Here is a 26468-nt window from a genome sequence, read left to right as displayed (position 1 = left end):
GCTGTGAACTAGAACTGACCACTGGCCAGGACCTCACCAAGGGTCTGGTGAGAAATCTCCTCCACTAAACTGGTGTTTAAATAAACTAGGAGGTGCGAGGCCAGAGAGAGGGGTGCACACGAGCACACACACACACACCCCTACAGCAAACACCACTCAGCTGAGACTTCTCCTGGTCTCATTCAGCGCTTTGTCAAAATATCACTCTCCCTTCGATTCTCTCCAATCATGGGCAGGACAACTTTGAGGGCATCAACTTCTAAATCCGTGCATCCCAGAAGTTCACTCACAAAACGGCCATTTAGAATTCAGACTGAAGGGGAGGAAGGCGGCACTGGAGGGGGCCCCTAAAGCTCAGTTAACCCACAGGCTGGTGGCCGGGCTGTGGCTCAGGCAAGAAGAGCTTCAGGAAAGGTTAAGAAGCCCTTTATAGGCCATCCAGGAAAAGAACTTTTCCCCCGCAGAAACCACCTCTTCCCTGTACTAACAAGAATGCGGTATTTTCTTTCCCCCCTCCTTTTCCCAGGCCCATATCCCTGATAAACCCTAAGTCCAGGTGAGAACTGGAGCTGGACACAGTGACCCTGGAGACACTTCCAGGCCTCAGTCAGAAGCGGATGTAAATGCTGATATCCACCAAGTCCACAGCGCCTTGTATCCAGTAGGTGCTCAAACATACAAGGGTCAAACCTGCTCTCAGTTGCTACTTTTCCTACACTCATTCACTATCTACGTGCCTTCTGTACTTGGGCCAACCGATACCAAACTGGGAGCTAATTATATAACAAGGCGGTGTGGGTATGTGCACGCGCACACACGGTGCACTAATCACAGAGAGACGTGGAAATCATTCCTAATGACTGAACGGAAAGGGAAGCTGAGCACACCCTGGACTCCAACTCCCACACTCAGAAGAATCAGAGGAATTCCATCAAGAGCCCCCTTCCCCACACGGAGAAGGAGCCCCCGCCCCTTCCTACGGACACCTTCCCTGGGCTGCTGTTTGATCCTAACACCTTAACGCTGACGAGAAATTCTCCGGGAGGAGGGAGGAGAAAGAGGAGGAGAAGGAGCAGACTGTGCTGGCACGGGGATGGGACAGGCAGGGCGGGCAGGGGGACACAGGTCAGAGGAGAGCGCTGGGAGGGCAAAGCCACCTGTCCAGCACTGATCCAGTGGAGCCACCTCGGCAGGCAGGCAGCAGCCCCTCCGACTAGCTGATTGCACCAGGTTTGTGCTGTGGGCACTGGTGACCTCTATTCATGACCCGGGCTGGGTGTAAAGCCCATGGTTCTTGCGGCGGACCCCTCCCACACAAGCCCACGGGGTGACCCTGAAAATAACCTTGCCTCTCTGGGCATCAAGGCCCCCTCTATAAAACAAGGCCCTCTGGGAAGAAAAAAATCAAGTGACACATGACAACAGAGTAACAAGTAAAAGCAATGTGGAAAAAGGGAAGAGGGTGGGGCTGGAAGGAACAGGTGGGAGAGCCAGCACCGCCCCCTCTCCAGTCCACGGGTGATCCGGCAGGAAGGTGAGAGAGGCTTTCTCATAGCAATCTCTCGGTCACACCCCGTCCTCCCTACCCCACCCTCCAAATCCCCCAAGGACGCCCTGCCCCCCAGCCACCACGCCCCATGGCCCCAGGACATACCCACAGTCTACCCAGCAGATGGTGCCTTGTCCTTTCACTGCCTGGGCCACAGTGGATAATAACCTGAGATGACTTTCAGCTGCGGCCTCTGTAAAAAAAAAAATAAAAAAATAAACATCTGTGCCCAAGCATACCAGGGCCACCCCTGCCATCCTCCCTTAGGGGCAAGGAAGGATGGAGACACCGTCCCAGAAGGGAGGTCCCGAGCACCAGTTAAAATACCAACCCTGGGATCAACAGTCCGTGAGAACTCTTCAGAAACCCCCTGTTCCTGCCAGCCTCCGGACCCCTCCTCACAGACACGGAGCGCCCAACTCACCCCTCCTTTACGACACACCTCACACCCTGCTCTTCTGAGAATCTCTCAGCCAGATCCTCAACTCTCAGTAGAATCTCTGACTCATTACTTTACTCTGTCCCATTACTGGGACAAATTGGGAGAGTTCTATAACCAAACGATTATAATTCTATAATGTAGGGAACAAGTTTGCCAATTCCACACTCCTCTGTCCTGGAGCCCAACCTGGGAGCAAGAGGAGGGACCAGATCCTTCCCTTTACCTGTGCATCACCTCCTCATCTCCACCGGGGCTCAGTACAACCTGGTGGTTAAATGAGGTTTATATGTGACACTAGTCTCAGGTGGACCAATGTCAAGCGTACCCAGTCACATTTCACAGCCCATTTCCCCAGAAGCGACAGAAGGGCCAGCCCAGTACCTGGAGGGTCAGCAGCAAAAACACGCACTATGCCTTGGGGCTGGGTGGAGTGAACACACAAAAAGGAAGTTTTTCATTGGTCCAGGCATTTGGGCAAAACCCTGGAAGCTACAGGAGGAGGACAGATCCTTGGGGATGGAGCCTCGTGGCCAGGATCTCAACACTGCCAGCTTGCGAGGGTGCTGCTGCAGAGCGGCTGTGGCCAGTGTGGTACCTTATCCCATCATACCTGTGCGCTCACCTGAAGGGCCGACCATGCAGACCCTGGTGGGGAGAGCAGGTTGGCTGCCTCCCCCATCAAAAACCATAAGGTACATTCCAAAGCCGAGCTGAAATGATGTCTGAATTATTTGCCTCCACAGATCTCCTTTTCTAGTGTGGATAATGGCAGCTGTTTGTGAATACACAGCATGCTGAGCCTTTCATGGAAGTGAACAAAAAGCATCTTTCTAGAGACCTGCACGGAGCCAGTCAAAGGGGGCGCTCCCAGGAACCCCCACCAGCACAGCTGGAGGAGGGAGCACAGCAGAGGTGCGAGAAGCCATCGCTCCAGCGCTCATCCGGGCTCAGACCTGGCTCGGCGGGGCAGGGAGGGAGGCTGAAGTAGAGCTGCATGAAGTACCCCCTCCTAGGGGAAAGGGAGGCCCTGCTTGGGAGGATGGGAGTGGGAGAAAATCTAGTCACCACACTGCTCCAAAAGCCCACTGAGGGTCACGTGTCTGGCTGCAGGCCGGGGCAAGGAGGCAGGAAGGTCCGGCCACCCAGCAGTCCAAGGCAGAGAGGAGCCCAGGAAGCTCCAGAAGCCCCAGAAGCCCCACTGCCAACAAACCAGCCAGTGGCTGGGTGAGGGGCAGCGGAGAAAGTATGAGTGATCCAGGCCCTGCGTCCTGCCCCACAACTACCATAATCATTTCCTGATCTGAGAGCCCTCCCGTCACTGCAGGATTAATACATTTCTTCCTACCCTCCAGCAGAGGAAACAAGGTAGGGCCAGCACAGAGGACCAGCTCTATCATCTACGGGCTGCTACATCTCAGACGAGTCAGCTAGTTGCCCTCTGCCTCAGTTTCCCCACTGGTAAACTGGACGCTATCTGACAACCTGTGGTGCCTCCCACACCAAACGCTCCAAACGGGAGCATGTCCCAGGAATTCCCTGCAGAGTCTGTAGGATGATGAGCTTCTCGGATGGGACCTTCCCAGAGAAGGAACTGAGGGTGTTTCTGCACTGGCATCCACCCAGCTCCCCGAGGAACCAAAGGGGGTAGCCATGCTTATTCAGGGCCCTGCACCCCAGGCCTTAGGAGCAACTCTGCTTTTCCCTTGCCTCAATTTCCCCCTATTCCTGACAGCAGAGAAATGCTAGAAACATGCTAGCCTCCCAACAACCACCTCAGGAAGTATGTGCCAAGCCCTCAAAAGGGCAAGAAGTAGCAAGTGCCAGGGCGCTCAGAGGATGCAGGCTTCAGGGAAGACACACGTCCAAAACATCCATCAGCCCCCAGTGCCAATGAGTGTCGAGGATGAGCTGCCAGGGAGAACTGTGCCCGGAACTGGCCCAGCCACTGGCTGTTGCTTCTCCAGGGCACAGAAAACTTGGCATCCTTAGGAGCAGTGAAAACACTTAGCTCTGCTGGAACAACATCAACAGTCAGATGTTCAAAGTCGCAGCCAAGAGCTGAGCAAACCACTCTCCATCCACTATGCCCCTGCCAGCCTCAAGGTCAGCAGAGGCCAGCCACTGCTCCTACCCACGCTCAAACTGCTCTGTCTGTTCCTGGAGCCCACTGCAAACTCACTCCCACGTTCTGACCCCAAAGGGAGACAGACGGGGACCAGGCAGGGCCAGGGCTGCCAGCCTGGGTGCATGCTCCCAAGCCTGGGACCAATTCAGCTGGCGACAGGCCAACCCAGTCAGTTCATCAACAACTCTGGCGATGCATGCCCCATGCTGGCCGGCCCATACCTGGCCAGGAAACCACAACATCCAACCCCAGTGACCACCATCCTCCATCCCCCTTCACACACACCCTCTCCCTCATGAGGTAGTAAGGGCCCCAGAGGCTCATCCTAAGAGACAATGATTATAGGGAACTGAAACAGCCTCTCAGGGATCCAAAACAGACAGAGCGAACACCCTCCTGGTGCCTCTGCCTCATCTTCTGGGGAAAGCTGACAAGCCTGATGATCTTCAGGCCCTCCCTGAGTGGTTTCTGGTCCTCAGGTCTCTGCCTCCCACCTGTGCCCCGAACCCAAACCATCCCATCCCCGAGGGATGACCCCTCAAGGCCAGGATGGGGACTCACCAGATTTGGAGTAAAGCACCAGCACGTTATTCCGGGTCCTGAGAAGTTTTTTCAAGTCCTTGGGGTCAGAAATTCTCTCGATGAGTGAGGAGACCTTTGTGGAGGACAGCCACACTGGCAGGACCACCTGGGGATCAAGAAGCCAAGGACCGTGAGCCCCAGCTTCCTGCCAGGCCCTAGGAAGAATGGGTGCCTACAGACATACTGCCTAGAACACACTTTACTTCAGAGGTATGAGGCACACCAACTCTTCTTGGGACACTGTATCAACCTTTCTACCTTATCCCCTCTCCAAATCACCAACAACTCTCCTCCTGGACACTGCCTAGCCCATTCCCAGTCTCCAACTCACCACTCCTCTTCAGGCACTTTTATAAAGCTGTATGGGCTGCATACTACACAAGGATGCTGCATGGACATACCTGCCACCCACTCAATCCAGAACACTCTGGGAAGTCAATATCTGTACTCCACACTGACCCCAACACCATATACCAGAGCAATGTGAAAACTCCATCCCACCTAGACACACTGAAGCACAAACCCACAGAGAAGTAAGATCACTTCTCATATTTAGGGTGAAAAGGTTTTCGGCTTTTCCCACTCAACTGATGATCTCAGGAGGTCAGTCAACAAGAAGAATGACACAAGTAATTCTTCCCAGAGAATCTTGAGAACAACATCGGACACTGGAAGGCCCAAGCACCTCTGCAGGCACAAAGAGGGGTGGGCTGGAAGCAGTCTAGGGGAGATGTGTTAAAAGTCTGAATAAGAAACAGTCACACAGGGAGCCCTGGGTGGCGCAGCGGTTTGGCGCCTGCCTTTGGCCCAGGGCGCGATCCTGGAGACCCGGGATCGAATCCCACGTCAGGCTCCCGGTGCATGGAGCCTGCTTCTCCCTCTGCCTATGTCTCTGCCCCTCTCTCTCTCTCTCTGTATGACTATCATAAATAAAAAAATTAAAAAAAAAAAAAAAGAAACAGTCACACAGCAGATGCCCTTACCCAGCCCACATTGCTGGCCAGCCTAGCTGGCAGTAAACACAGAACTACTATATGGAGAGGGTGATTAAGAAAAGCTCTGCTGGGATACACCAGACAGGCAGCGGAAGTATGGCCCTGAGAAAAAAAAAAAAAAAAAACAAGGGGATTAAGGGAAAGTCTACAAACTGAACCTTGAGATTACCCATCTCCATCAGCCCCCATCCCCCCAACATCTCCCTTCCCTTTTCCAGAATGCTGCCAGCCTTATCCCCCTAAGCAGGAGATTAGAGAATTTTTCTCTGAGAAGCACAAGAAAAACAACCTAAGGATGGTGATTTTGAGATCTTCCAATGAAACAACTGAGTTCCCCCTGAAATGTCCACAGTGAAGCCCTCTCAGTAAACAAATGCCCTCTATCTCCTCCTCACACTCAGAGAGTCTCCAATGCATGTGCCAGTGTCTTGCTATTCAATACAGATAACCCAAGTTTACCAGATATTTAAGGAAAGCCCTCAACATAAAAGCAGTGATGAAAACAATCTAAAAGAAAGATGATACTTAGAAGAAAAGAAAAAGAACAGAAAACAGCTAAACTATAATTATTATTCTCAGAGAAATGAAATGTTGCATCCATAAAACAAGAATACAACGCAATGAAAAAAGAATTGTCAAAGAGAATCAGGAAAAACTTTTGGGAAGTAAAACCGTCACAGAAATAAAAAATTTCAATAGGTTGAAAGAATTTTTTAAAACTCCTAAAAAATAAAAAATAAAAAAAAAAATAAAACTCCTAAAAAATAAAACATAAAAGCAAGAAATAAAAAATAGAAGAAAAATAAAAAAGATGGATCCATTAAGCGCAAGAACCAAATTAAAGTAACCAGAAAAAGAAGTAAACAGAGGAGAAGAGATAATCAAAAATATACTTCAAGAAAATACCCCAGAATTGAAGAATATAAATCTCCAGTTGAGAGGGTCCTGCATGATGACTAAAAAAAAGACTCTCACCAAAGTACACTGCTGACAAAGAGGAGATTCTGAAAATTTCAGAGAAAAAAAAAAAAAAAAAACCCACCACATACAAAAAGACCAGGTGTCAAAACTGGCCTAAGACTGCTCATTGGCACAGCAGAGGACAATGAAGCGTTGCCCTCAGGACTCTCATGCAACATGATCTCCAACTGGAATTCTATATCCAGTCAAACTATCTGTCCACTGTGAGTACAGATTTACTTAGGCTTAAGAGCTTACCACCAATAGACCCTTTCTCAGAAAAATACTGGAAGTTATGCTCTATCAAGACCAGTAAAAAATGAGAAAGTCAATGGAACATAAGGAAACAAAGGATCCCACAGAGAGAGGCAAGGAGAATTACCATATTAATGGTAAAGAGGAGTCCAGGACAAATATCCTGTAGTCTATAGAGCAACCAGCCCATAATGCAGCATGGGTAAAGAGCTATGGATGAATGTGGTCAATAAAAGGAGGTAACTGTGGATTATTTGATATGCTTGAGTGTAGTAATCAGTTAAATAATCTGACCAAAGTTACACAGCTAATTAAATAACAGGGCCAGAACCCGAATCCTAGTCTCTTTATTTGACCTGATGCCATCTCAGTCCATTGCCTCTTGGCAGCTAGAAGTCTGGAGCTGCATCTTAGCTCTACCGTTCAGATGCCCAGCCAACATCACTCAACCTTCCACGGCTTAGTACCTTGCATCTGACATGGAAATAATGATACCTCCCTAGTGGTACTGCTGTGAGGATGAAAATGGGGGGACTTATCGAACACGCTTTATAAATCATAAAGCACTGCAATAGATATCAGTTACCGTAATATATAATGCGATTTTCCATCTCAGCAGAGTGGAAGACAGAAACGTGGCCCTCTTCTAGTGTTTCTAAATATAATCTGCCATTGGAATTCAGAGGTTCCTTCTCCCCAGGGTAAAACTATCCAGGAGGAGGAATTGAGGAATTACTTCTTCATTCTGCCCTGCCAGAGCTGGGTACAATCCCTGAGGATCCACTGCCCTTATGCAACCCACCTGGAGAGCTCACCAAAAAGTTCATTCCATTATATTAGTACATGTTATTCTACTGCTCCCCGGGAGCTAATGGACTTCAGACTAAAAAGTCCATAGCTGAATGCACATGATTAAAGGAAAAAAAGAAAAGAACCTGTTGGAAAAACACACTCATGCCATTCTGTTTTTTTTTTAACTTTATTTAAATTCAATTAATTCACAGATAATGTATTATTGGTTTCAGTGGTAGAGGTCAGTGACTCATCAGTCTTATATAATAGCCAGTGCTCATTACATCACATGCCCTCCTTACTGTCCATCGCCCAGTTACCCAAACCCCCCACCCCCTCACCTCCAGTGACCCTCAGTTTGTTTCCTATGATTAATAAGAGTCTCTTATGGTTTGTCTCCCTCTCTGATTTGGTCCTGTTTTATTTTTTCCTCTCTGTTTTTAATCCTCAGATAATATGGTCAGTCAGGAAAAACAACTGCCCTTGCCCAGTGCCTTGGTACTTTGACCTGTAGACCAGCCCTCCTGAGACTGGCAGGCACCTACACTTCTGGAACTGGGGAGAAGGAAAGGAGATAGGATAGAGGACAGGCACAGTCCCTACCTGCCCGGGCAGGACAGTGGAATGCTGCTGGCCCACAGGGACGGCAAAGCGTCTACAGCAGAAACCTCAAGAGTCAAGTCTTATGACATACCCACAGCTTCCTTTCTGTAAAACCCAGTAAATCCCTCCAATCATCTAACCAACAGCCACCTTCACAGTAAACAAACCGCTTTCCAGCCAGCCACCAGAGCCTCTGACCCAACGTTTACCCTCACGTAGCAGAGAACTTAAGCTCCCAGTGAGAAAGGCACTGAACTAACTGCTTGAACACTATCACCCAATATGATCCTAGGGTTTAAACTGGGCACTGCCACGGCCAGCCTGGTTTAGAACCCCTTATGGAGGTGTCTCTCCCCTTACCCCCCAATCCTTACCCCACCACTACTGCCTGGCTGGGGGACAGACCATCACCTTAGCTCACAACCACAGGGCAGCCCTGGAGGACGGCCCTGTCCTCCCTCCCCTAAGCCTCTCCTCCAGCCACTTAACATTCCTCCTTCTCCTCCACTTCTATCTTAACCTTTGCAGTGTGCACGCTCCTTCCTTTCCTAAGATGCAGCTGCAGGGAGCCTCGGATCGCCTTGCCAAGCACCTTCCTGCAGACTTCATAAGTCACAACCCACAAACCCTGATAACAACAATAACAATGTTAATGATGCACAAACTCTCTGCTTCGTCAAGCCCTCAGGGGGGAGAGGGCAGCATTGAGAAAGTGCTTCAGAAGCCAGTCACCTGCCCAGCCAGCCATGGAACTGTCCTTGGGTGTGGCAGGCTCTTTACATCCTAAGTCACAAGCTTGGGTGGTAGAGAAGAGGGGAAAAAAATCCCCTTAGTCCACCACTGGCAAACTCCTTCTGGCCTTTCCCAATGATTACTTTCTTTCTGTTCACCAACCCTCAGCTTTAACAGTGTTTACATCAGGGCTGAGCTGCCCCCAGGGGCTGGGCTGAGGCCCATGAAACTACCCCCCACACACCCAGTGCAGAGCAAAACCCTGCTGGGAAGGACAGCTGCCCCTGTTGCTGCTGCAGGGGAATCCAGGCCCCCAACGCAACCTGCAACCCTGTCCCAGCGCAAACCCCATCCGACCACCAGGCCCCTCCAGCAGAGTAGCGGGTGCCTCCACCCTCCGCCCCATCCCCACTCAGAGCACGCAGCCCCTCCCCAGAGCCCAGAAGCCCTCACCCTGCCTCCACCACGGCCTGCTGGAGGCAACAGGTCTTCTCATCTTCCAGATGCCCTGAGGGCTCTCCTGCCCCAAATCAGGCCCAGCCTAGAAGCCCACTCTCATCTTCCCCCTTTGAGGGATTCCCACCCCTCAGACACCACAGAAAGAGCATTGTTTCTGGAGCCAAGCAGATCTGGGGTCAAACCCAGGCGCCATCACATATAGCAACATGACCTGAGGTGCTAGCAGCCCCCTCGGGGTGCCAGCTCCCCACTTACAAAGTTGGGAGGATAATACGGATACCTCCCTTGTGGGGCTGGCTGAGGATTAAACGAGGGGATAAAGTACACAGAGAACCTAACATAATGCTTGGCATACAGAAGTACATAATAATCATAATTATCTTTATTAGCACTATTAGTGAGACAAATCACAGATAGAGCAAGAACAACAGTGAAACAGGCACCACCTCTTCCTCTCCAGGGTCCTGGCTGCAATCAGGCAAAGCAGCACGTCCAGGCAGGAAGGAGTGTGCACGTACACACATTCACCATAATAAACCCTGAAATAATCACCCATCTGCGTGGCCGCACAGACCAAGAGGCCACACAGCACGTGCCGAACGCTCCTTACAGATTCCGCGCCCATCTGCCCCTCACAAAACCCAACAAGTGGGCACCAGCCTCATCCCACAGATAAGGAAACTGAGGCTCAGAGAGGTTATATCACTTACCAGGGTCACACAGTAGGTAAGCAGCAGAGCTGGGACTAGACCTCGGGTCTCCCGGCTCCTGGCCAGAGGCGGTCTATTTCTCTCAACCCCACAAGCTCCCTGGACCCAAGCAGAAAAGGAGCACCTCCTTCCTACACAGGGCTCTTCAGAGAGGCTGCAAAAGCCTCAAACTTCCAGAATCCCATGGCAAGAAGGGATTTATAACCCTCTGCTTCCTGCAAGCCCAGAGTGTCCCGTTGTATGCCCCAGTTCTCAGGATGCTGGGGCAACCGGCCCAGATGTGCTGTTAATCAGAGGTCGTGTCCAGGAGCCTGTGCCCCTCCCGCCCTAACACACAGCACACATGAGCTCCTCTCTCTTCACTTACCCTCACCCACCACCCCCACCAGACTAACGAGATAAAGAGTGGTACAATTCTAGAAACTAATAGCGAGAACGCTCCTTGCCACATTATACCCTTGGCTTTAAAAAGCTCCAGATCTCTGGGGTGCGTGCCAGCACCCTCACGTTCTCTGTAGCAGGGGAGGCTGGCGTTACAGATTCACTACTCAATGCGGATCATGAAACCAGAGGTATTCAATTATGTAAAAGCAGCTTGCTAAAGGAGAAGGATTTGAAGACACAGAGTCTAGCATTTAGGGAAAAGGGTGGAGGTGGGACTTGACCCTTTCTTGCTCCGTCACCTGAAAAAAGATACCCTTCTTATGTTGGGAGCTGTGAAGAAACCGGTTTAATTTAGTGTAACCCACATTTTGCTCAAAATAGTTTTCAAATGTCAGAATCTAAAAGTCTAGACTCTCAAGAAGCTGGTGGTAAAGGGATACAGGAAAAATGTTAAAAACAGATGACCTGAACCCAAGGTCAGAGAACTCGAACTGGCTGAGAATGTAGAGCTGGAGGTTTGGTGGAAACAACTAGAAACCTAAGTTTTGCACTGGATTTACTGGTTGTGTGACCTTGGACAAGTCCTCTCTCTTCTCTAAGTCTCTGTAAAATGAAGGGGCTGAGAGTGATTTTTCCAAAGCCCTTTGCAATGGTGACATTTTGTTAACTCCATCCTCATGACCACAACCAGTGAAGTACCACAAGGTAATTATACCTTGTGAAAAAAACTGTTGAGTTTCTCTGGGTATGTGGCCACCCACATTAAAAGCCACTCCTCTCAGTCTCCCTTGCAGGAAGTGTGGCTACGTAACTAAATTCCACCCCCTGAAATACAAGCAGAAATGTTATGTGCAATTGTTCCTAATAGACATCTGGGTCTTCTTAGTCTCCTCCTCCCCATGCCAGATGGAATCTGGACAAGATGGCTGGAACTCAAGCTGCCATGTTGAGACAATGAGGAGAATGGACTTGTTAAAGATGTGTAGTAGTAAGATAGAAGGTACCTGGGCCCCTGACCCACAGGAGTATACACTGGCCCTAGAATACCCCTTTCTAGGCTTCAACATGAGTGAAATATATGATCTCTGTGAGGTACTATCATTCTGGTTGTCCTGGCACACATACAAATAGGTCTTGAGTATCCACTGGAACAAAAGCTTCAACTAGAAAGAAATATTAACACCTGCTCCAGTTGGGATAGTTCAAAGTGTCTAAGGCATTAAATCATGTATCATACTTCAGATAAATTGCTGTACGGAAAGAGACAAAGGACTATGAACAGCTTGATCTCCCGTGTTCTTCCCAATTACCCAAGCTTCATTATGCCTGTTCTCATCAGGTGGTCACTTGGTGACAACTACCCAGAAATGAAAGAAAAACTAGCGAGCAGCTCTCCCTGCAACCTCAGCCCTTTACTACTCAGGGGCTCATGGCAGGAGACCAAAGGCCTTGCAGTTGGGCTGGTTGGTTTCCCTGATTTGTGACCCCTTTCAACATTCCTCACGTGCCCTCTCCAGCCTCCAGGCAGCCGTCCGGAGCCAAGGACTCAAAACTCCAGAGGCTGTCCAACACAGTGGGCTCACAAGGCTGTGAGAACTAAATATTTCTAAGTCCATGTCCTCTAGGCTACCATTTCACCCTGGACAGCGTCAGCCCTCTCCCATACCACTCTATCACACTCTGAGGGTGGCAAATACATTCCTTAAGATTCCTTTTTTTTTTTTTTTTAAGATTTCATTTATTTATTCATGAGAGACACAGACAAAGAGAGGGACAGAGACACAGGCAGAGGGAGAAGCAGGCTCCATGCAGGGAGCCCGATGCGGGACTTGATCCCGGGACCCCAGGATCACACCCTGAGCCGAGGCAGATGCTCAACCTCTGAGCCACCCAGGCGTCCCCCTTCTTAGGATTCTGTAGGTGAAATTCCCCAGTTCCTCACATGTGCCCTCAAGTCCCTCACCATCCTGAATGCCCTACCTTAGACACAGCTACGCTCATGACTCTCAGAGCTATCCCATGCCGGCAGCGGAGTTTTAGAGCTTGGAAAGAATAATGTGCTATTTTACTAGAATTTATTTTGGGAAATAAATACCTATGCTTTCATAATTCAAAATACAGGAAATTAATCTCAACACAAACCTTGACTGGTAGGGCACAGTTGAAAAGAAAAAAAAAAGTTGAAAAGCATCATTAACAAATCTCTTAAATTATGGCGCCCAGATGTCATACAGTTCTGGCCAAAGTACAATTCTTTTGGAAAGCTATTTGGCACAATTTATCAAGTATCTTAAAAGTATTTATGCTCCTTGACTTGGTAATTCCACTTTTGGGAATCTGTCCTGAGGAAATTAGCAGAGGTTCTGACAGATGACTCACACGATCCTACTCATAGGAGTCAAAAACTGTAAACAACCTAAATACTCAAGAGCAGGGTAATGGTTATTTAGAGGAAACCACTCAAGAGAATAACACAGCCATTTAGATGATGTTTTTGAAGACTGTACAAAGGAAAAGTATTTGTTTTAACATTAAGTTTTGAAAAATAGAATTCAGGGTGGACTTGGTGGCTCAGGCAGTTAAGCATCTGCCTTTGGCTCGGGTCATGATCTCGGGGTCCTGGGATCCAGCCCCGCATCGGGCTTCCTGTTCAGTGGGGAGTCTGCTTCTTCCTCACCCTCTCCCCACCGCTCATGTGTACTCTCTCTCTCAATACATAAAATCTTAAAAAATAAAATAAAAAATAGAATTCAAATGTACACGGTATGATTACAACTATATGCAAAATTATGCTCAGGAAAAGACTGGAAGAAAAAAATGCACCAAAGTGAAACTTTGTCCTTGGATAGATTTTATTCCTCTTCCTCTTTGTCTGTTTTTCTCATTCACCGTAATAGGCATGTCCAATTTAAATCTTAAAAAAAAAAAAAATTATCTCCATTTGGCCACCATTATGGAAATAATTAACAATCTCAAAGTATCACCCCACAAGCAAACATAACTTCACAGCGGAGAAGCCTGATGGAAACCTCCTTAACTAAGGAAGCAGCCATAGCGACACCGGTAATGGGTAAAATTGACACCATACGCCTCGGGATATGATGCACTGAATGGAAACATCATCAAAAACCCAGTTGAAGGACATTCTTCAAAATTATCAAGGTCATGAAAGACAAAGACTGAGAAACGGTCCAGATTAAGGGAGACTAAAGAGATACAACAACAATGAAATTCAATGTGTGATTCTGAACTGGGTTCTGGGCCAAATGCCTACATTCCTGATTGTGATCATTGCACTATAGTTATGTAAGAGAACATCCTTGCCTTTTAGGAAATATTGAAGATTTAGGGGGCAAAGGAGCATCATTACGTCTGTGAACTTTACAAATGTTATGGGAGAATGTGATAAAACAAATGTGATAAATGTTAATATGTATGGAATCTGGATAAAGAGCAGATGGGAATCCTTTGTAATCTTCTTGCAACTCCTCTGTAAGTCTGAAATTAGAAAAAAAAAAAAAAACCTTACTTAAAAAAAGAAAAAAAAAAAAGACCCAGAACACAACCAAATACTGTCCCCACCTCTTCCTGACACCCTTGGCTGGCCAGCCAGCGCGCTGGTGGTACTTTCCCATGTTAGAAGGATGCTTCTCTGCCCTTCTTCCCTTCCAGCTGACTCTGCTCCTCTGTTCACCTGATGCTGTGGAATTTTTTTATAGGATCTATTATATGAAATCTGCAAAGCACTCTGCATGCAACACATACCTAGAATGGCTTTGATGAGAGAGAGAAAGAGAAATACAAAAGAACATTCATTTTTAAATATGGGTAATTTGTGCCCCTTAATAAGGCAAATTTTAAGCATCTGTCACCATCCACCAAGGCTAAATAACACTCTTCACCAGAATGAAGGCCTCACCACAAACCAAGTTTGGGAATTTCACCGCTGATACTTGCCAACGTGCAAATGTCTACTACCCAGCAGCCTTGGAAACAAACACAAGCACTGTGAGTCCCTGAATGGTGTGTGTGCATCAGACAGACAGACAGAGAGGGCCTGGCCCTGAGTTGCACACCTCTGAGTAGCTGCAGCTAAGAAGTTAAAGGTGCTTATTAAGAAAGAGAGAGGGAAAACAAAAAAAAAAAAAAAAAAAAAAAAAAGAAGAGAGAGGAGGCGCCTGGGTGGCTCAGTTGGTCAAACGTCTGCCTTCGGCTCAGGAGCTCAGGTCATGATCCGAAATCCTGGGATCAAGACCGCATTGGGCTCCCTGCTGAGTGGGCAGTCAGCTTCTTCCTCTCCCCCTGCTATGCTCTCTCAAATAAATAAAATCTTTTTTTAAGAAGGAGGAGGAGGAGGAGGAGGAAGGAGAGAAGGAGGAGGAGGAGGAGGAGACGAAGAAGAAAGGCAGGCAGGCAGGGCAGACAGACATGGGCAAGCACTTGGCAAGGAACAGAACCCAAGAGAGAATTCTTCAGTCTCCAAATCCAGGGTCTAGGGATGAGCCCATGGTAAGGACAACAGCTCCGAGTACAGGGAGCTTACCCTGTGACCAGGGGCTGCTAAGCAATCCGCGTGCCTGCCTAATTTAATCATCTTGGCAAGGGAAGTCAGTAGGTACTTTTAGTAGATCTATTTTATATGCAAGGAAACTGAGACGAAGAGGAGCTAAGAAACTTGCTCAGCGTCACACAGCAGGTAGGTGACAGTGCTGTGACTCAGAGCCCCGTCTCCCAGGCTCGGGTGCCCTGGCTGCAGGAAGAGACCACAGATTCCTGGAGCCACACACACCTTACTGCTTGCTCTTCTAAATACAAAGCCAGCCGCATTTCTTCTATTTTGCTTCCTTTAAAAGCCACACCTTACATGGGGGCGACGCAGCAGTACGGTTCTCCTCCCCTACATTCCCCACAGCGTGTGGCTGTCAACAAGGGACAATTCAGGGCCGGACAACTGATCCGAGAGCTTATAAAAACAGGTTTTCTTATCCTGAAATTGCAACTGCAGTGCATTTAACCAGAACTTAAGTCCCTCAAGCTTTTAATGTTTTTGAAAAACCTCTCCTAGCGCCAAGAGGGCTTTGGGCCGCTGCCAGCCTGGTGTGCCAGGCCTGCTAACAAGGAAGAGTGCGGTAGAGGGAACAGTGAATCAGGCAGCAGGGAGGGGGGAGGAGCAGGTAAATTCCCACTCCGGAAATCCGACTCTGCCTCAAAGCTCAGTTAATTGATAAGAAAATAACAATTCAAGTGCTCAAGATCCATGGTATACATCCAGGCTTTAATACACATTATTTCACTCAGTCCTCTGGAGTTGAGGGTTTAAAACCGTGTTTTCGACCCTTTGGGCTTCGGCCTGAGAGCCAAGTCACAAAATCAATTCAGTGGATTGCCACCAGCATTTTTTAAACGACATTAAATAGACAACATCAGTACATACCGCAGATAGCAAGACATCCGGTAAAACATTCATACGTGTTGTATTCATGCACATATACACCTGGCTATAATGTAAAATGCACAATCGTGCTTGCGGGAATCCCACGCAGGAAAAACACCTGAGAAGCTGTCATAAACAACCTGTGTGGGAGGTGGTGCTGTCCCCACTTTGGAGATGTGAAAACTGAGTCTCACAGAAGTGAAGGGACAGCCCTCAGGTGAAGCCCGAGACCTGCTTGACCTCTGAGCACAGTGAGTCAGCGTGCACACTCGGCGCCGGCTCCGTCAAGCCCTCTCCACTCACTACAGCTCCACCAAACGAGACTGGAGGGCCAGCAGGTCTGCCTTCCCTTCCCCGTGCAGCCACTAAGCACCCCCAAAGGGTCAGAGCCGCAGCAGCCTGATGCATCCTTACCTGCTGCCCGCTCGCTGCAGCTCCCCACCCACCCCCAGAGAAGAGCTCGGCAGGGCACCTGAAGCCAAGTGCAACCGCACCACATCCCTTCCCAGCGCCTGTGAATCATGAATCATGACAGGGGCAAAACCGGGGTCCACACCACTCAACCAGAAGCAACAGCCCTGGCTGGCCAGATACCATGCACCGGGCAAAACTAATGTCGGTAACTTGTAAACCTGCCTGGTTTGTAGGCACAACAGCTCTAAGTACAGGGAAATGGATTCCTGGGGATTTGTCCTTGAAGGACATCATCCCGCAGATCTGGGGAGGCCAGGAATCCCACTGTACACATATTCCCTTGGGGTGATGCAGATCCACAGCCAGGCTGAGAAACCTCCACCACCCATTCATCTCTGGACTCCACCTCATTCCCCTCTCCTTCACAGCCAGAATTTTCCATCTCCGCTTGCCTCCATCTATTCCTCAGCCCCCTCAGATCTTTGCCTACCACCACCACCGGGAAGGCTCTCAATGAGGATGAATCACAATGACTTCCACACAGACACCCTACACACACCTCCAGTTCTCCTCTGTCTCCAGCAGGACACTCTTGGCCTCCCTTCCACCTCTTCAGCCAGGCTTCCTAACCTCTTTGCAATCCCTGGTCCCCCCAACCTTTAAATGTTGAAGTTCCCCAGAGCTCACTTGCTCCACCTCTCTTTCCTCTCTGTGAGGGTCTGGCCCACCTCCTTCCGGAGCAGCACCCCTATATTAGCATATGCAGCCCAGACATCCTCACATCCTGCTCACTCAGTGGTTCTTAAACTGGGGTCACACACAATTCTCAAGTGTTAAAAACTGAAATCTCATACAAATAGATATTGAGCACCTTTCTTTTTTTTTTTAAAGATTTTATTTTATTTATTCATAGAGACAGAGAGAGAGAGAGAGAGAGTGAGGCAGAGACACAGGCAGAGGGAGAAGCAGGCACCACACAGAGAGCCTGACGTGGGACTCGATCCCAATCCCGGGTCTCCAGGATCACGCCCCGGGCTGCAGGCGGCGCCAAACCGCTGCGCCACCAAGGCTGCCCTTGAGCACCTTTCAAAGTATTACTGAACTCTTAGTAAGGGGCCCACTAAGATAGTTACATCAAAAAAAAAAAAAAAAAAAGGATATAACAAAAAGACTTTAAAAATCTTTCAAAAAAAGAAGTTTTAAGGGGATCCCTGGGTGGCTCAGCGGTTTAGCACCTGCCTTTGGCCCAGGGCGATCCTGGAGTCCCGGGGATCAAGTCCCACGTCGGGCTCCAGGCATGGAGCCTGCTTCTCCCTCCTCCTGTGTCTCTGCCTCTCTCTATGTCTATCATAAATAAATAAATAAATAAATAAATAAATAAATAAATAAATAAATAAATCTATCTTAAAAAAAAGTCATAAGAAATCAATATGCATATGGTTCATGGGGGGGTGGGGGAGTAAAGAATCCTGTTATAGGACTGCTAAATGAGCTATCAAACTGGTTCATGTCTTACAGGGCAATCCCCTCCCAGTCTCTCTTCTCTACCAAACAGAAATCATTTGCATCTTACCTACCAGCAGAGTACGGGTCCTAAAGAATAAAAAGCAAAGTTATATTCCCTAGCGCACCGGATGGCCCTCAGGTGGCCTTCTTCGACAACGCTCTAATATGACATTAAAAAGACACTAAATCACCTTTTCTGTCCAAGTTTTCGAATAATTCTTTACACTGAGGTCTATGAACTTGGATGGGGAAAGAATTGTATCTTTATTTTCACTAACCTCTAAATGAAATTAGAGCCTTACCTTTATTATTACGAATGTAGGTAACAAATTATAGTAGCACTAGCAGCATCTCTGACTTTGCCACTAACAGAAATCATACGTATTTTTTTGCCCCCAGAAACCACATTTTTCTCATACAACAACAGGCAATAGGTGCAGATATCTTGAAACACTGTTTCTGCTCATCACTAAATTTTACAGAAAGCACCAAACCTGCTATGAGATCTACTCAAATGATGCATTTATGAATATAAATATTTTTGTCACATATTTGTTATATCTTGATAACTGTATTTTAATATCATTGATTTGCTTTGTCATCCTATGCATTGTTTTAAACATTTAGAAATATTATTCTAAGAAAGGGTCTATAAGCCCTCAGAGAAGCCTTTCCTGGCTCCCTGCATTAGGTTAGGGACCCGTATTGCACATTCTCTTATCACCTTATATTTCCTCTTTCTAGCACTTTACTACCCGGAGTAATAAATTAGTGGCTTTCCCACTGGGCTATGGGAGGAAGGGACGGTGTCCATCTTATTTATCATTATGTCCCTAATGCCTTAGCGTGGTATATCTAACTCATAGAAGCCTGTTGAGAAATATCTGTTTAAAAAAAAAGAAAAAAGAAAAAGAAAGGCCTGTGGGATAAATGAACATCTATGACACGCGTAGCATGCAGATGCTTGTCCACATTCCTCAGAGATACAGAGCACGTGCCATACTCTGCCCAGGACCTAGCAAAGTCAGACCCCTTGACAAAAGCAAACCCACTTGTCAATTGCAAGCCAGCCCTACTTGGCACAACAACAGAACTTTCCAGCCAACCCCACTTCTCAGCTGAGATGCAAGATCACCTCTATGTTTCAGCCCCAGCATAGGGCCCTCAACCTAGATCTCCATCAATACCTTCCACAGTAAGGATTAGAAGCATCCGCTTGTGAGTTAAAGACATATGCTCATGCTAAAGGGCAGGGGGAATGGTAGGCTTCTTGGGGTGAGGGGATGCTCTACCCCAACTCCAGATAGCTTCAATGAAGTCAGGCACAGACTCGCTGTCAGGCCATCTGGGAGCAGAGTACATCAAACTGGGGGATCAGGATGACCTTGGAGAATAAGAAACCAATTCTGACCCCACAGTCCATCTAAGTGTGTTTAACCCTCCACCACATGATTGCAAAGCTAATTAGAAGTGGTTTCATCAACATAAAATACATGGAAATGCTCTGCAAACTCCAAAGCCCTCTACAAGTGTGTCCAGGGCTTTATAATTCTCGTCAACAGGGTGGCCAGAGGCTCCAGTCAGTGCTGGAGGATGGGCCAGGCAGTCCAGCATGGGGTGGGCATCACTGTTCCTCCCTTCTTCCACTGGGATCTAAGATGCTGGGTAAGAAAGAAGGGAAGGAAAAAGGGGAGGATGGGAGGCAAAGAAACCATGGAAGTCCTAGTAACATAAGAGAACTTAGGCTCGTTATACCGCAGGCATCGCTCTCTGACCCACTGTCACTTAGCCTCCAAAACCTGCTGAATGAGACACAAGAGCCCCACAAAACAAACTCGCAAAGCTGGGGCAAATCCTCCAGGGAGGCACTGTGGTTAGTATCATCACTCTCAAAAGAAGATCCCCTGTCAGAAGAAAGGGGAGAGAAACTGAGAGCACCTAAATCTTTCGCCCCTCTGTAGCCCCCTCCTCCTCATCCGTAGGCTCTACAGGGGCCCACTGGGAGAGGCAAGGAGAGTCGAGAGCCCAGCTCAGAGGAACCAGGAGCCCCCAACTCCCAGCCTGAAGTCTCTGCTCACACCCGCTCTGGCCCTCCACTGCCACCTCCTCCTAACTGGCCTCCCTAGCACCTCTCCTTCTCAACTTGAGATACATGCCATGGCTCCCATTTATGGGGCCCTCGCGGGTGCCGGCACCATGCTGGGTGTTTCCTGTGTTACTTCGGATGCTTTCAACTCTGCAAATGGTTATCATTGCGACCACTAACAAGCAAGAAAACTGAGGCAGGGCCCAAGGTCACACAGCTCCTGAACGTCAGGCTGGCTAAAAACCCATGTTCTATCCACTGCACCACACTTCATCTTGTAGACAACGGAGAAGAAAGTGAGAGGAAGAAAGTGTTGTTCTGAGAAAATTAATCCCAGTCTCTTCCATTCCAATCCAAGCCTACACTGTGGACTGACTGCTCTTGTTATTAAAAGGGCAGCTTTCATCATGTCTCTCCATTACCTAGAGAATCAAGTCCCAAAAGCTCTGCCAGTCATTTAAGGTTCTTTACAATCCACTTTTCTGATCTTATTCCCCCTCCCCAGACTCAAATCTCTCCTTCCATTCAGCCTGGCCCATAACTCCTCATCGCCTGTATTTTTGTCTCAGGTTCCTTTCTCTGCCTGCAACACTAGTTCCTTCAGCCAACTATGGACTGGGGATGACTATATGCCAGGTCCCGGGCTAGGTGCTGGGGACACAATGAGCAGAACAGAAAGGATGCCCACGGTCAAAGAGCCCAGAGTCAGCTCTCGTTATGAGGTGTGAGCTAAGACCCTTCTCTGGTGTCTAGGTGCCCCGCGGCCTGATCCCTGCCCAAATCCACAGCACTCCGTGTCTGCCACCCATATGGCACTCAGCTATTTCTCCAACTTATGTGCCAGCTCTGTTTTAAAACTTCCTCTATAACGTGTTTATTTCTGTGGGAGAAGTGCACTCCAGGTTCCAAGCAGCATTATAAATGGCAATTAGATCCCCAGGCCAGCCCACAAAAGTCCATTAAATATATAATGGTGTAGAACCTAAAATACGTGTACATTAAAAACTCTGCAGGAGACACCAGGGACAAGCATCTCTTGCTTCCTGCACCTCCGCCCACTGTCCCACCAGGTGCTGAGTGTCAAGCCACCATCAAGGGCAGAGGCCAGAGCAGGGACGTGGGAGGAGGGAAGCAGGTGGAAGACGTGGGGGGAGGGGGGGTATGGCAGAGATGAAGCAGGAAGAAACCTGATTTATAATTCAGGAACCTGGCACCAATCCCAGCTCTGCCTTTACAAACACGGTGGCCTCGAGACCCTTCCCTCTCAAAGCCTCACTTTTCTAAAATGGAAAGAGCTGAGTTACATCAGTAGTTCTCAGACTTCTGAATCTCAGACTAGCAGGGATATATTTTTCAAATATATTTCATATTTTTTTTAAATATTTTAAAATAGGGACACCTGGGTGGCTCAGCGGTTGAGCATCTGCTTTGGCCCAAGGCCTGATCTTGGAGACCCGGGATCGAGTCCCACATCGGGCTCCCTGCATGGAGCCTGCTTCTCCCTCTGCCTGTGTCTCTGCCTCTCTCTCTCTCTCTCTCTCTCTGGGTCTCTCATGAATAAATAAATAAAACCTTTAAAAAATAAATAAATAAATAAAATATTTTAAAATATATAACATACGTTTTAAATATATAATGTATACTTGAAAATCAATTTTGTCAATACCTTCTAAAAAAAAAACCATGATATACAATCATGACTTTAATTTTTCAAAAGGACACTGAACCCCACCCTCCTCCAGTACGACATCACATCCAAAAAATGGACAAGTCTTTAAACGGAAAATATCTGGATTCGTGGAAAAACCATTCACTGTTGGTACTTTTCCAATGTGTCTATGGACCTGTGAAAATTGTCACAGCCCAGCTTCGCTCCTCGGCCTGACGTTGGAACCACGTGAGCTGGGTGACTTTGCATCCTTGCCGGCTCCAACAGGGCTCTGTTCTGAGGGCTGGAGGTAGGCTACACCACAATCAGCGTGGATGGTTTGGGGACAGGGCCACCGCAGAGAGGAGCTGGGCTGGGCAGCAGGAAGAGGCAGTCCGCGGCAGGGGTAGGGACAGGACAGCTCAGCCTCCCCCGGCAGAGGGCACAGACACCCAGCCAGGAGGGAGGTGCTGGAACTGACTCGTCCCAAGTGTTGACTGTGACTCTTTTCATCCCTGGATGCTTTATGGAAGGCTGAGAGGCCCCAAAGGAATCTTTTTTCCTTTATTAACTTTTTCTGATCAAAAAAACTAATAATAGGGCAGCCCCAGTGGCTCAGCGGTTTAGCACTGCCTTCAGCCTGGAGTCCTGGGATCGAGTCCCACGTCGGGCTCCCTGCATGGAGCCTGCTTCTCCCTCTACCTCTGTCTCTGCCTCTCTCTCTCTCTCTCTCTCGTGTGTGTCTCTCATGAATAAATAAAATCTATTTAAAAAACTAATAATATTCATACAGAAAACTTGGGGAAACAGAAAAAACAGGATAAGCAAAGAAGTAAACAAAAGTCAACCACAGCTGTGCCTTCCTGAACAATCGCCGTTGACATTCTGAGGCACCGCTAATTCCTCCACCGCTTATGTAGCTATCTTCAGTCACCCTGGAATTCATTTTATACCCTGCTTTCCCCCTAATTACCGCACGGAAGCACTTTGCCATGTCCCTAAATAGTCTTCACACGCATCATAAAATATTTTGATAATCACGGCATTCTAGTAAATATAAACATCACTTTCCACGGCATGGACAGGACCAAAAGTCATTTAAACCATGCCATTACTGTTGGGCATCTATGCCATTTCCAAATTTTTGCTATTGTAAAAAATGTGGTAGGTATTTGCCACTGTCCATGAATCTCTGTAGACCCCTTTATACTGCTTTATGTCCCCTGGGTCACAGCCTAGGGTTCCGCACATATCAGCTCTCAGTAAATATTGAGTGAACAAGGAAATCCAATACACTCCCAGGACCTGGGAAGCCCTTATCAGATGGACACGGAGTTTAACTTTACCGAGGCCCACCCTGGTGTCTACCAGCCACTCGGCAGTGACACGGCCTTGCTGACACCTGCTGAGCCAAGGTAGGGTGTGGGGAAAGGAGAACGTCAACTCCATGCTGCAGATTCCCAGTTCTAGCGCTCTCAGCAAACCTACCCCCGCCCCCCGTGCTTCCAGGGGGAGGGCCCAGCAGGCCTCAACAGCCTTACCAACTCCCCCCACACCCCCTCCACACCGTACAACCCACTGCCTCAAGAAGGCCAGGACTGACCTGCCCACCAAATTAATGTATGGCTCCCCTCGATGGAGGCTCCCAGCACTTGGGGTATCAGGGCTCGCTGTCCTGTCTTTATTTGCTCATGGGACTGACTCCCCGGCGCAAAGCAGGGCAGCACCGGAGGGCAGGGACACACTGTGCTTTGCTCTCCACCCCAAATCCAATCCAGTGCCAAACAAGGTGGTTGATAAATAAATGTTTGCTGAATGAAACTTCTTTCCAGTCAGATTCCCAAGCCCTCTATTTTTACAGCAGGGAAGGTGGAAAAGAAGAAAAGAGAAGAGCAGGATATCCTAACACAGCCCAAGCGCAAAGACAGGATAGGGGCCCCTGCTAGAGCTGGCCCCCTCTGCACCGCCCTGCAGGACCCCCCGCCTAGAGACCAGCCCAGGCCAGCTGGCTCCAGAAAACAATGCAAACAGATCATCCACACATGGATGCAGGTGAAAGGGCACTGTCCCACTCCAGACTGGTTCTCTTCCAGAGGGAGAAAGGTCAGATCTAGAGGACAGGTGACTTGCTTTCCCACCCACTTCCAGACAACCAGAAAAATGCAGGGCCACTCTTCACTGGGGATCCCCAAAAGGCAGAGTACCCGGAAACAGAAATGTTTAAAAGTAACTAAATCCACACTCCAGTTTGTCTCATGTTGCCCAGCATCCTTGCCACACCCAAAAGAAAAAAAAAAAAAAAAAACTGAAAAAGCTAGGCTGGAGAGGGTGCTGCTAGCAGCAGAAAGTTTTTCCCTGGAACTTCAAGGGAAAAAAAAAAAGGAGCCAACTGTGCTAAAACAAGAGACCAGAAGTTATGGAGACATGTGCAAAGAAGCCACATTATCCCATTGCACGCCCACAGTAACACCTAGGCCAGGCCCGGGGAGCCCTGGGCACTGGGGACACACACACTCTGGCCTCTTCTAGGGATGCCCTGGAGCCACCACCCTGCACCCCCCCACCAACCCCAAGTGTAGCAAACCCCTCTCAGAGAGTCACCCCTCCCAGCACGCTGGCCCACCCCTTGCACATCCCAGCTCGAGTTGGAGCTGCAATTCCCAGAACTTCCTCCATCGGACCCCCCTCATGTCCTTGGGGAGGGGGCGCCTTGACCGGCCCCATTTCATGGATGGGAAGACTAAGTCGGGTACGGTAAAGGATTCCCTTCGAACTTCAGCTAGACAGTGGCCGAGGCTCAGGCTCGAGCCAGGGGCGGTCGGTGTAGCAGCAGGACCCCAGCCGGCGCGCCCAGCCTGGCCTGCACCCGGGGCGGGGGGACCCCAGGCGCTGACCCGCAGGTCCCCGGCTGCCCAGCGTGGGAGCCCGCGTCCCGGGCGCCAGGTGGGTCCGAAGCTCGGTTTCCTGGGTTTCCGGCCGCGCAGGTATCACCCCCTTCCCACCCGCACTCACACAGGTGCCGCCGCCCCACCCCGCGCCCGCCCCCGCTTGCAAGCACCCGGCGCCCGGGGCGCTCCGCCCGGAGGGCACAGGGGAGGGCACGGGGGCCGCCCCCGCCCGGGACCCCGAGGCTCCCCCGCAGCGCGGACCCCACCGCGGGGCGCCCCGGGCCGCAGCCTCACCCAGACGGCCAGCAGCAGCCCCGCCGGCCCGAGCCGCGCCATCCCCGCCGCCGCCCCCGGCTCCGCGCTGCGCCCGGGCTCCCGCGCCCGCGCCTCGGTCGGTGCCACCGCCGCTCCCCGCCTCCCGGTCCCGGTGCCACGTCTGCCAGGGCATGCGCACCGGGCTGCGGAGGCGGCCGGCTCGGGGCTGCTGGGAGTCGTAGTCCCGGAGAGCCGGGCGGGGCGGGGGGGGGGGGGGCGTGCCCGGGGCGCAGGGGCCAGGGCCACAGCGCTGGAGGCCGAGCGATCCGCAGAGCTCGGGGCCGCCCGGGGGGCTCGGCGGTCAGGGCAGCCTGCAGCCCGGGGGGCTCGGCGGTTAGGGCCGCCTGCAGACCGGGTGGCCCAGCGGTTAGCGCCGCCTGCAGCCCGGGGGGCCCAGAGGTTACCGCCGCCTGCAGCCCGGGGGGCCCAGAGGTTAGGGCAGCCCAGGGGGCTCAGCTATCAGCGCCGCCTGCAGACCGGGTGGTCCAACGGTTAGCGCCGCCTGCAGACCGGGTGACCCAGCGGTTAGCGCCGCCTGCAGCCCGGGGGGCCCAGAGGTTAGGGCAGCCCAGGGGGCTCAGCTATCAGCGCCGCCTGCACACCGGGTGCCCCAGCGCTTAGCGCAGCCTGCAGCCTGCAGCCCGGGGGGCTCAGTGGTTAGCGCCTCCTGCAGCCGGGAGGCCCAGCGGTTAGCGCCGCCTGCAGTCTGCAGCCCGGGGGGCTCAGCGGTTAGCGCCTCCTGCAGCCGGGAGGCCCAGCGGTTAGCGCCGCCTGCAGCCTGCAGCCCGGGGGGCTCAGCGGTTAGGGCAGCCTGCAGCCTGCAGCCCGGGGAGCCCAGCGGTTAGCGCCGCCAGCAGCCCGGGGGGCTCAGCGGTTAGGGCCGCCTGCAGCCCGGGTGGCCCAACGGTTAGGGCAGCCTGCAGCCCGGGGGGCCCAGCTGTTAGGGCAGCCTGCAGACCCGGTGGCCCAACGGTTAGCGCCGCCTACAGCCCGGGTAGCCCAGTGGTTAGCGTCGCCTGTAGCCCGGGGGGCTCAGCGGCCAGGGCAGCCTGGGGGGCTCAGCGGTTAGCGCCACCTCCAGCCCGGGGGGCTCAGCAGTTAGGGCAGCCTGCAGCCTGGGTAGTCCAGCGGTTAGCGTCACCTGTAGCCCAGGGAGCTCGGCGGCCAGGGCAGCCTGGGGGGCTCAGCGGTTAGCGCCACCTCCAGCCCGGGGGCTCAGCGGTTAGCGCCGCCTGCAGCCCGGGTAGCCCAGTGGTTAGGGCCGCCTGCAGCCCGGGTGGCCCACCGGTTAGCGCCGCCTGCAGCCCGGGGGCTCAGCGGTTAGCGCCGCCTGCAGCCCAGGACGTGATCCTGGGAACCCAGGGTCGAGTCCCACGTCGGGCTCCCTGCGTGGAGCCTGCTTCTCCCTCTGCCTGTGTCTGCCTCTCTCTCTCTCTTTCTCTCTCTCTCTCTCTCTCTCTCTCTCTGTGTGTGTTTCTCATGAGTAAATAAATAAAATCTTTAAAAAAAATTTTTTTACAGAGCTTAGTCTATGCCTGAAGTTTCAGAAACAAGACCTCATTCAACTCACAGAAGTTAAGTTTTATTTT

At 50.4% G+C, this 26468-nt stretch overlaps 1 protein-coding gene across 1 annotated transcript in view; it reads right to left on the bottom strand.

Moving 5' to 3' along the window:
* PDIA5 (protein disulfide isomerase family A member 5) overlaps positions 1–24956 on the bottom strand; it is a 95023-nt gene extending 70067 nt beyond the window's left edge. Inside the window, exons 1-3 of the mRNA XM_038583040.1 lie at positions 24859–24956; positions 4678–4804; positions 1655–1742 (exon numbers count right to left, since the gene is read on the bottom strand). Of these exons, the coding sequence (XP_038438968.1) occupies positions 1655–1742; positions 4678–4804; positions 24859–24900 (257 nt within the window). The 5' untranslated portion in view covers positions 24901–24956. The remainder of the gene's footprint in view (positions 1–1654; positions 1743–4677; positions 4805–24858) is intronic.
* Between the last annotated feature and the right edge of the window lie 1512 nt (positions 24957–26468).

Source organism: Canis lupus, chromosome 33 (genome assembly GCF_011100685.1).
Source record: "Canis lupus familiaris isolate Mischka breed German Shepherd chromosome 33, alternate assembly UU_Cfam_GSD_1.0, whole genome shotgun sequence".
Lineage (NCBI taxonomy): Eukaryota > Metazoa > Chordata > Mammalia > Carnivora > Canidae > Canis > Canis lupus.
Note: the sequence above shows the minus strand (reverse complement) of the source record. Positions and strands in the feature narration are given on the sequence as shown.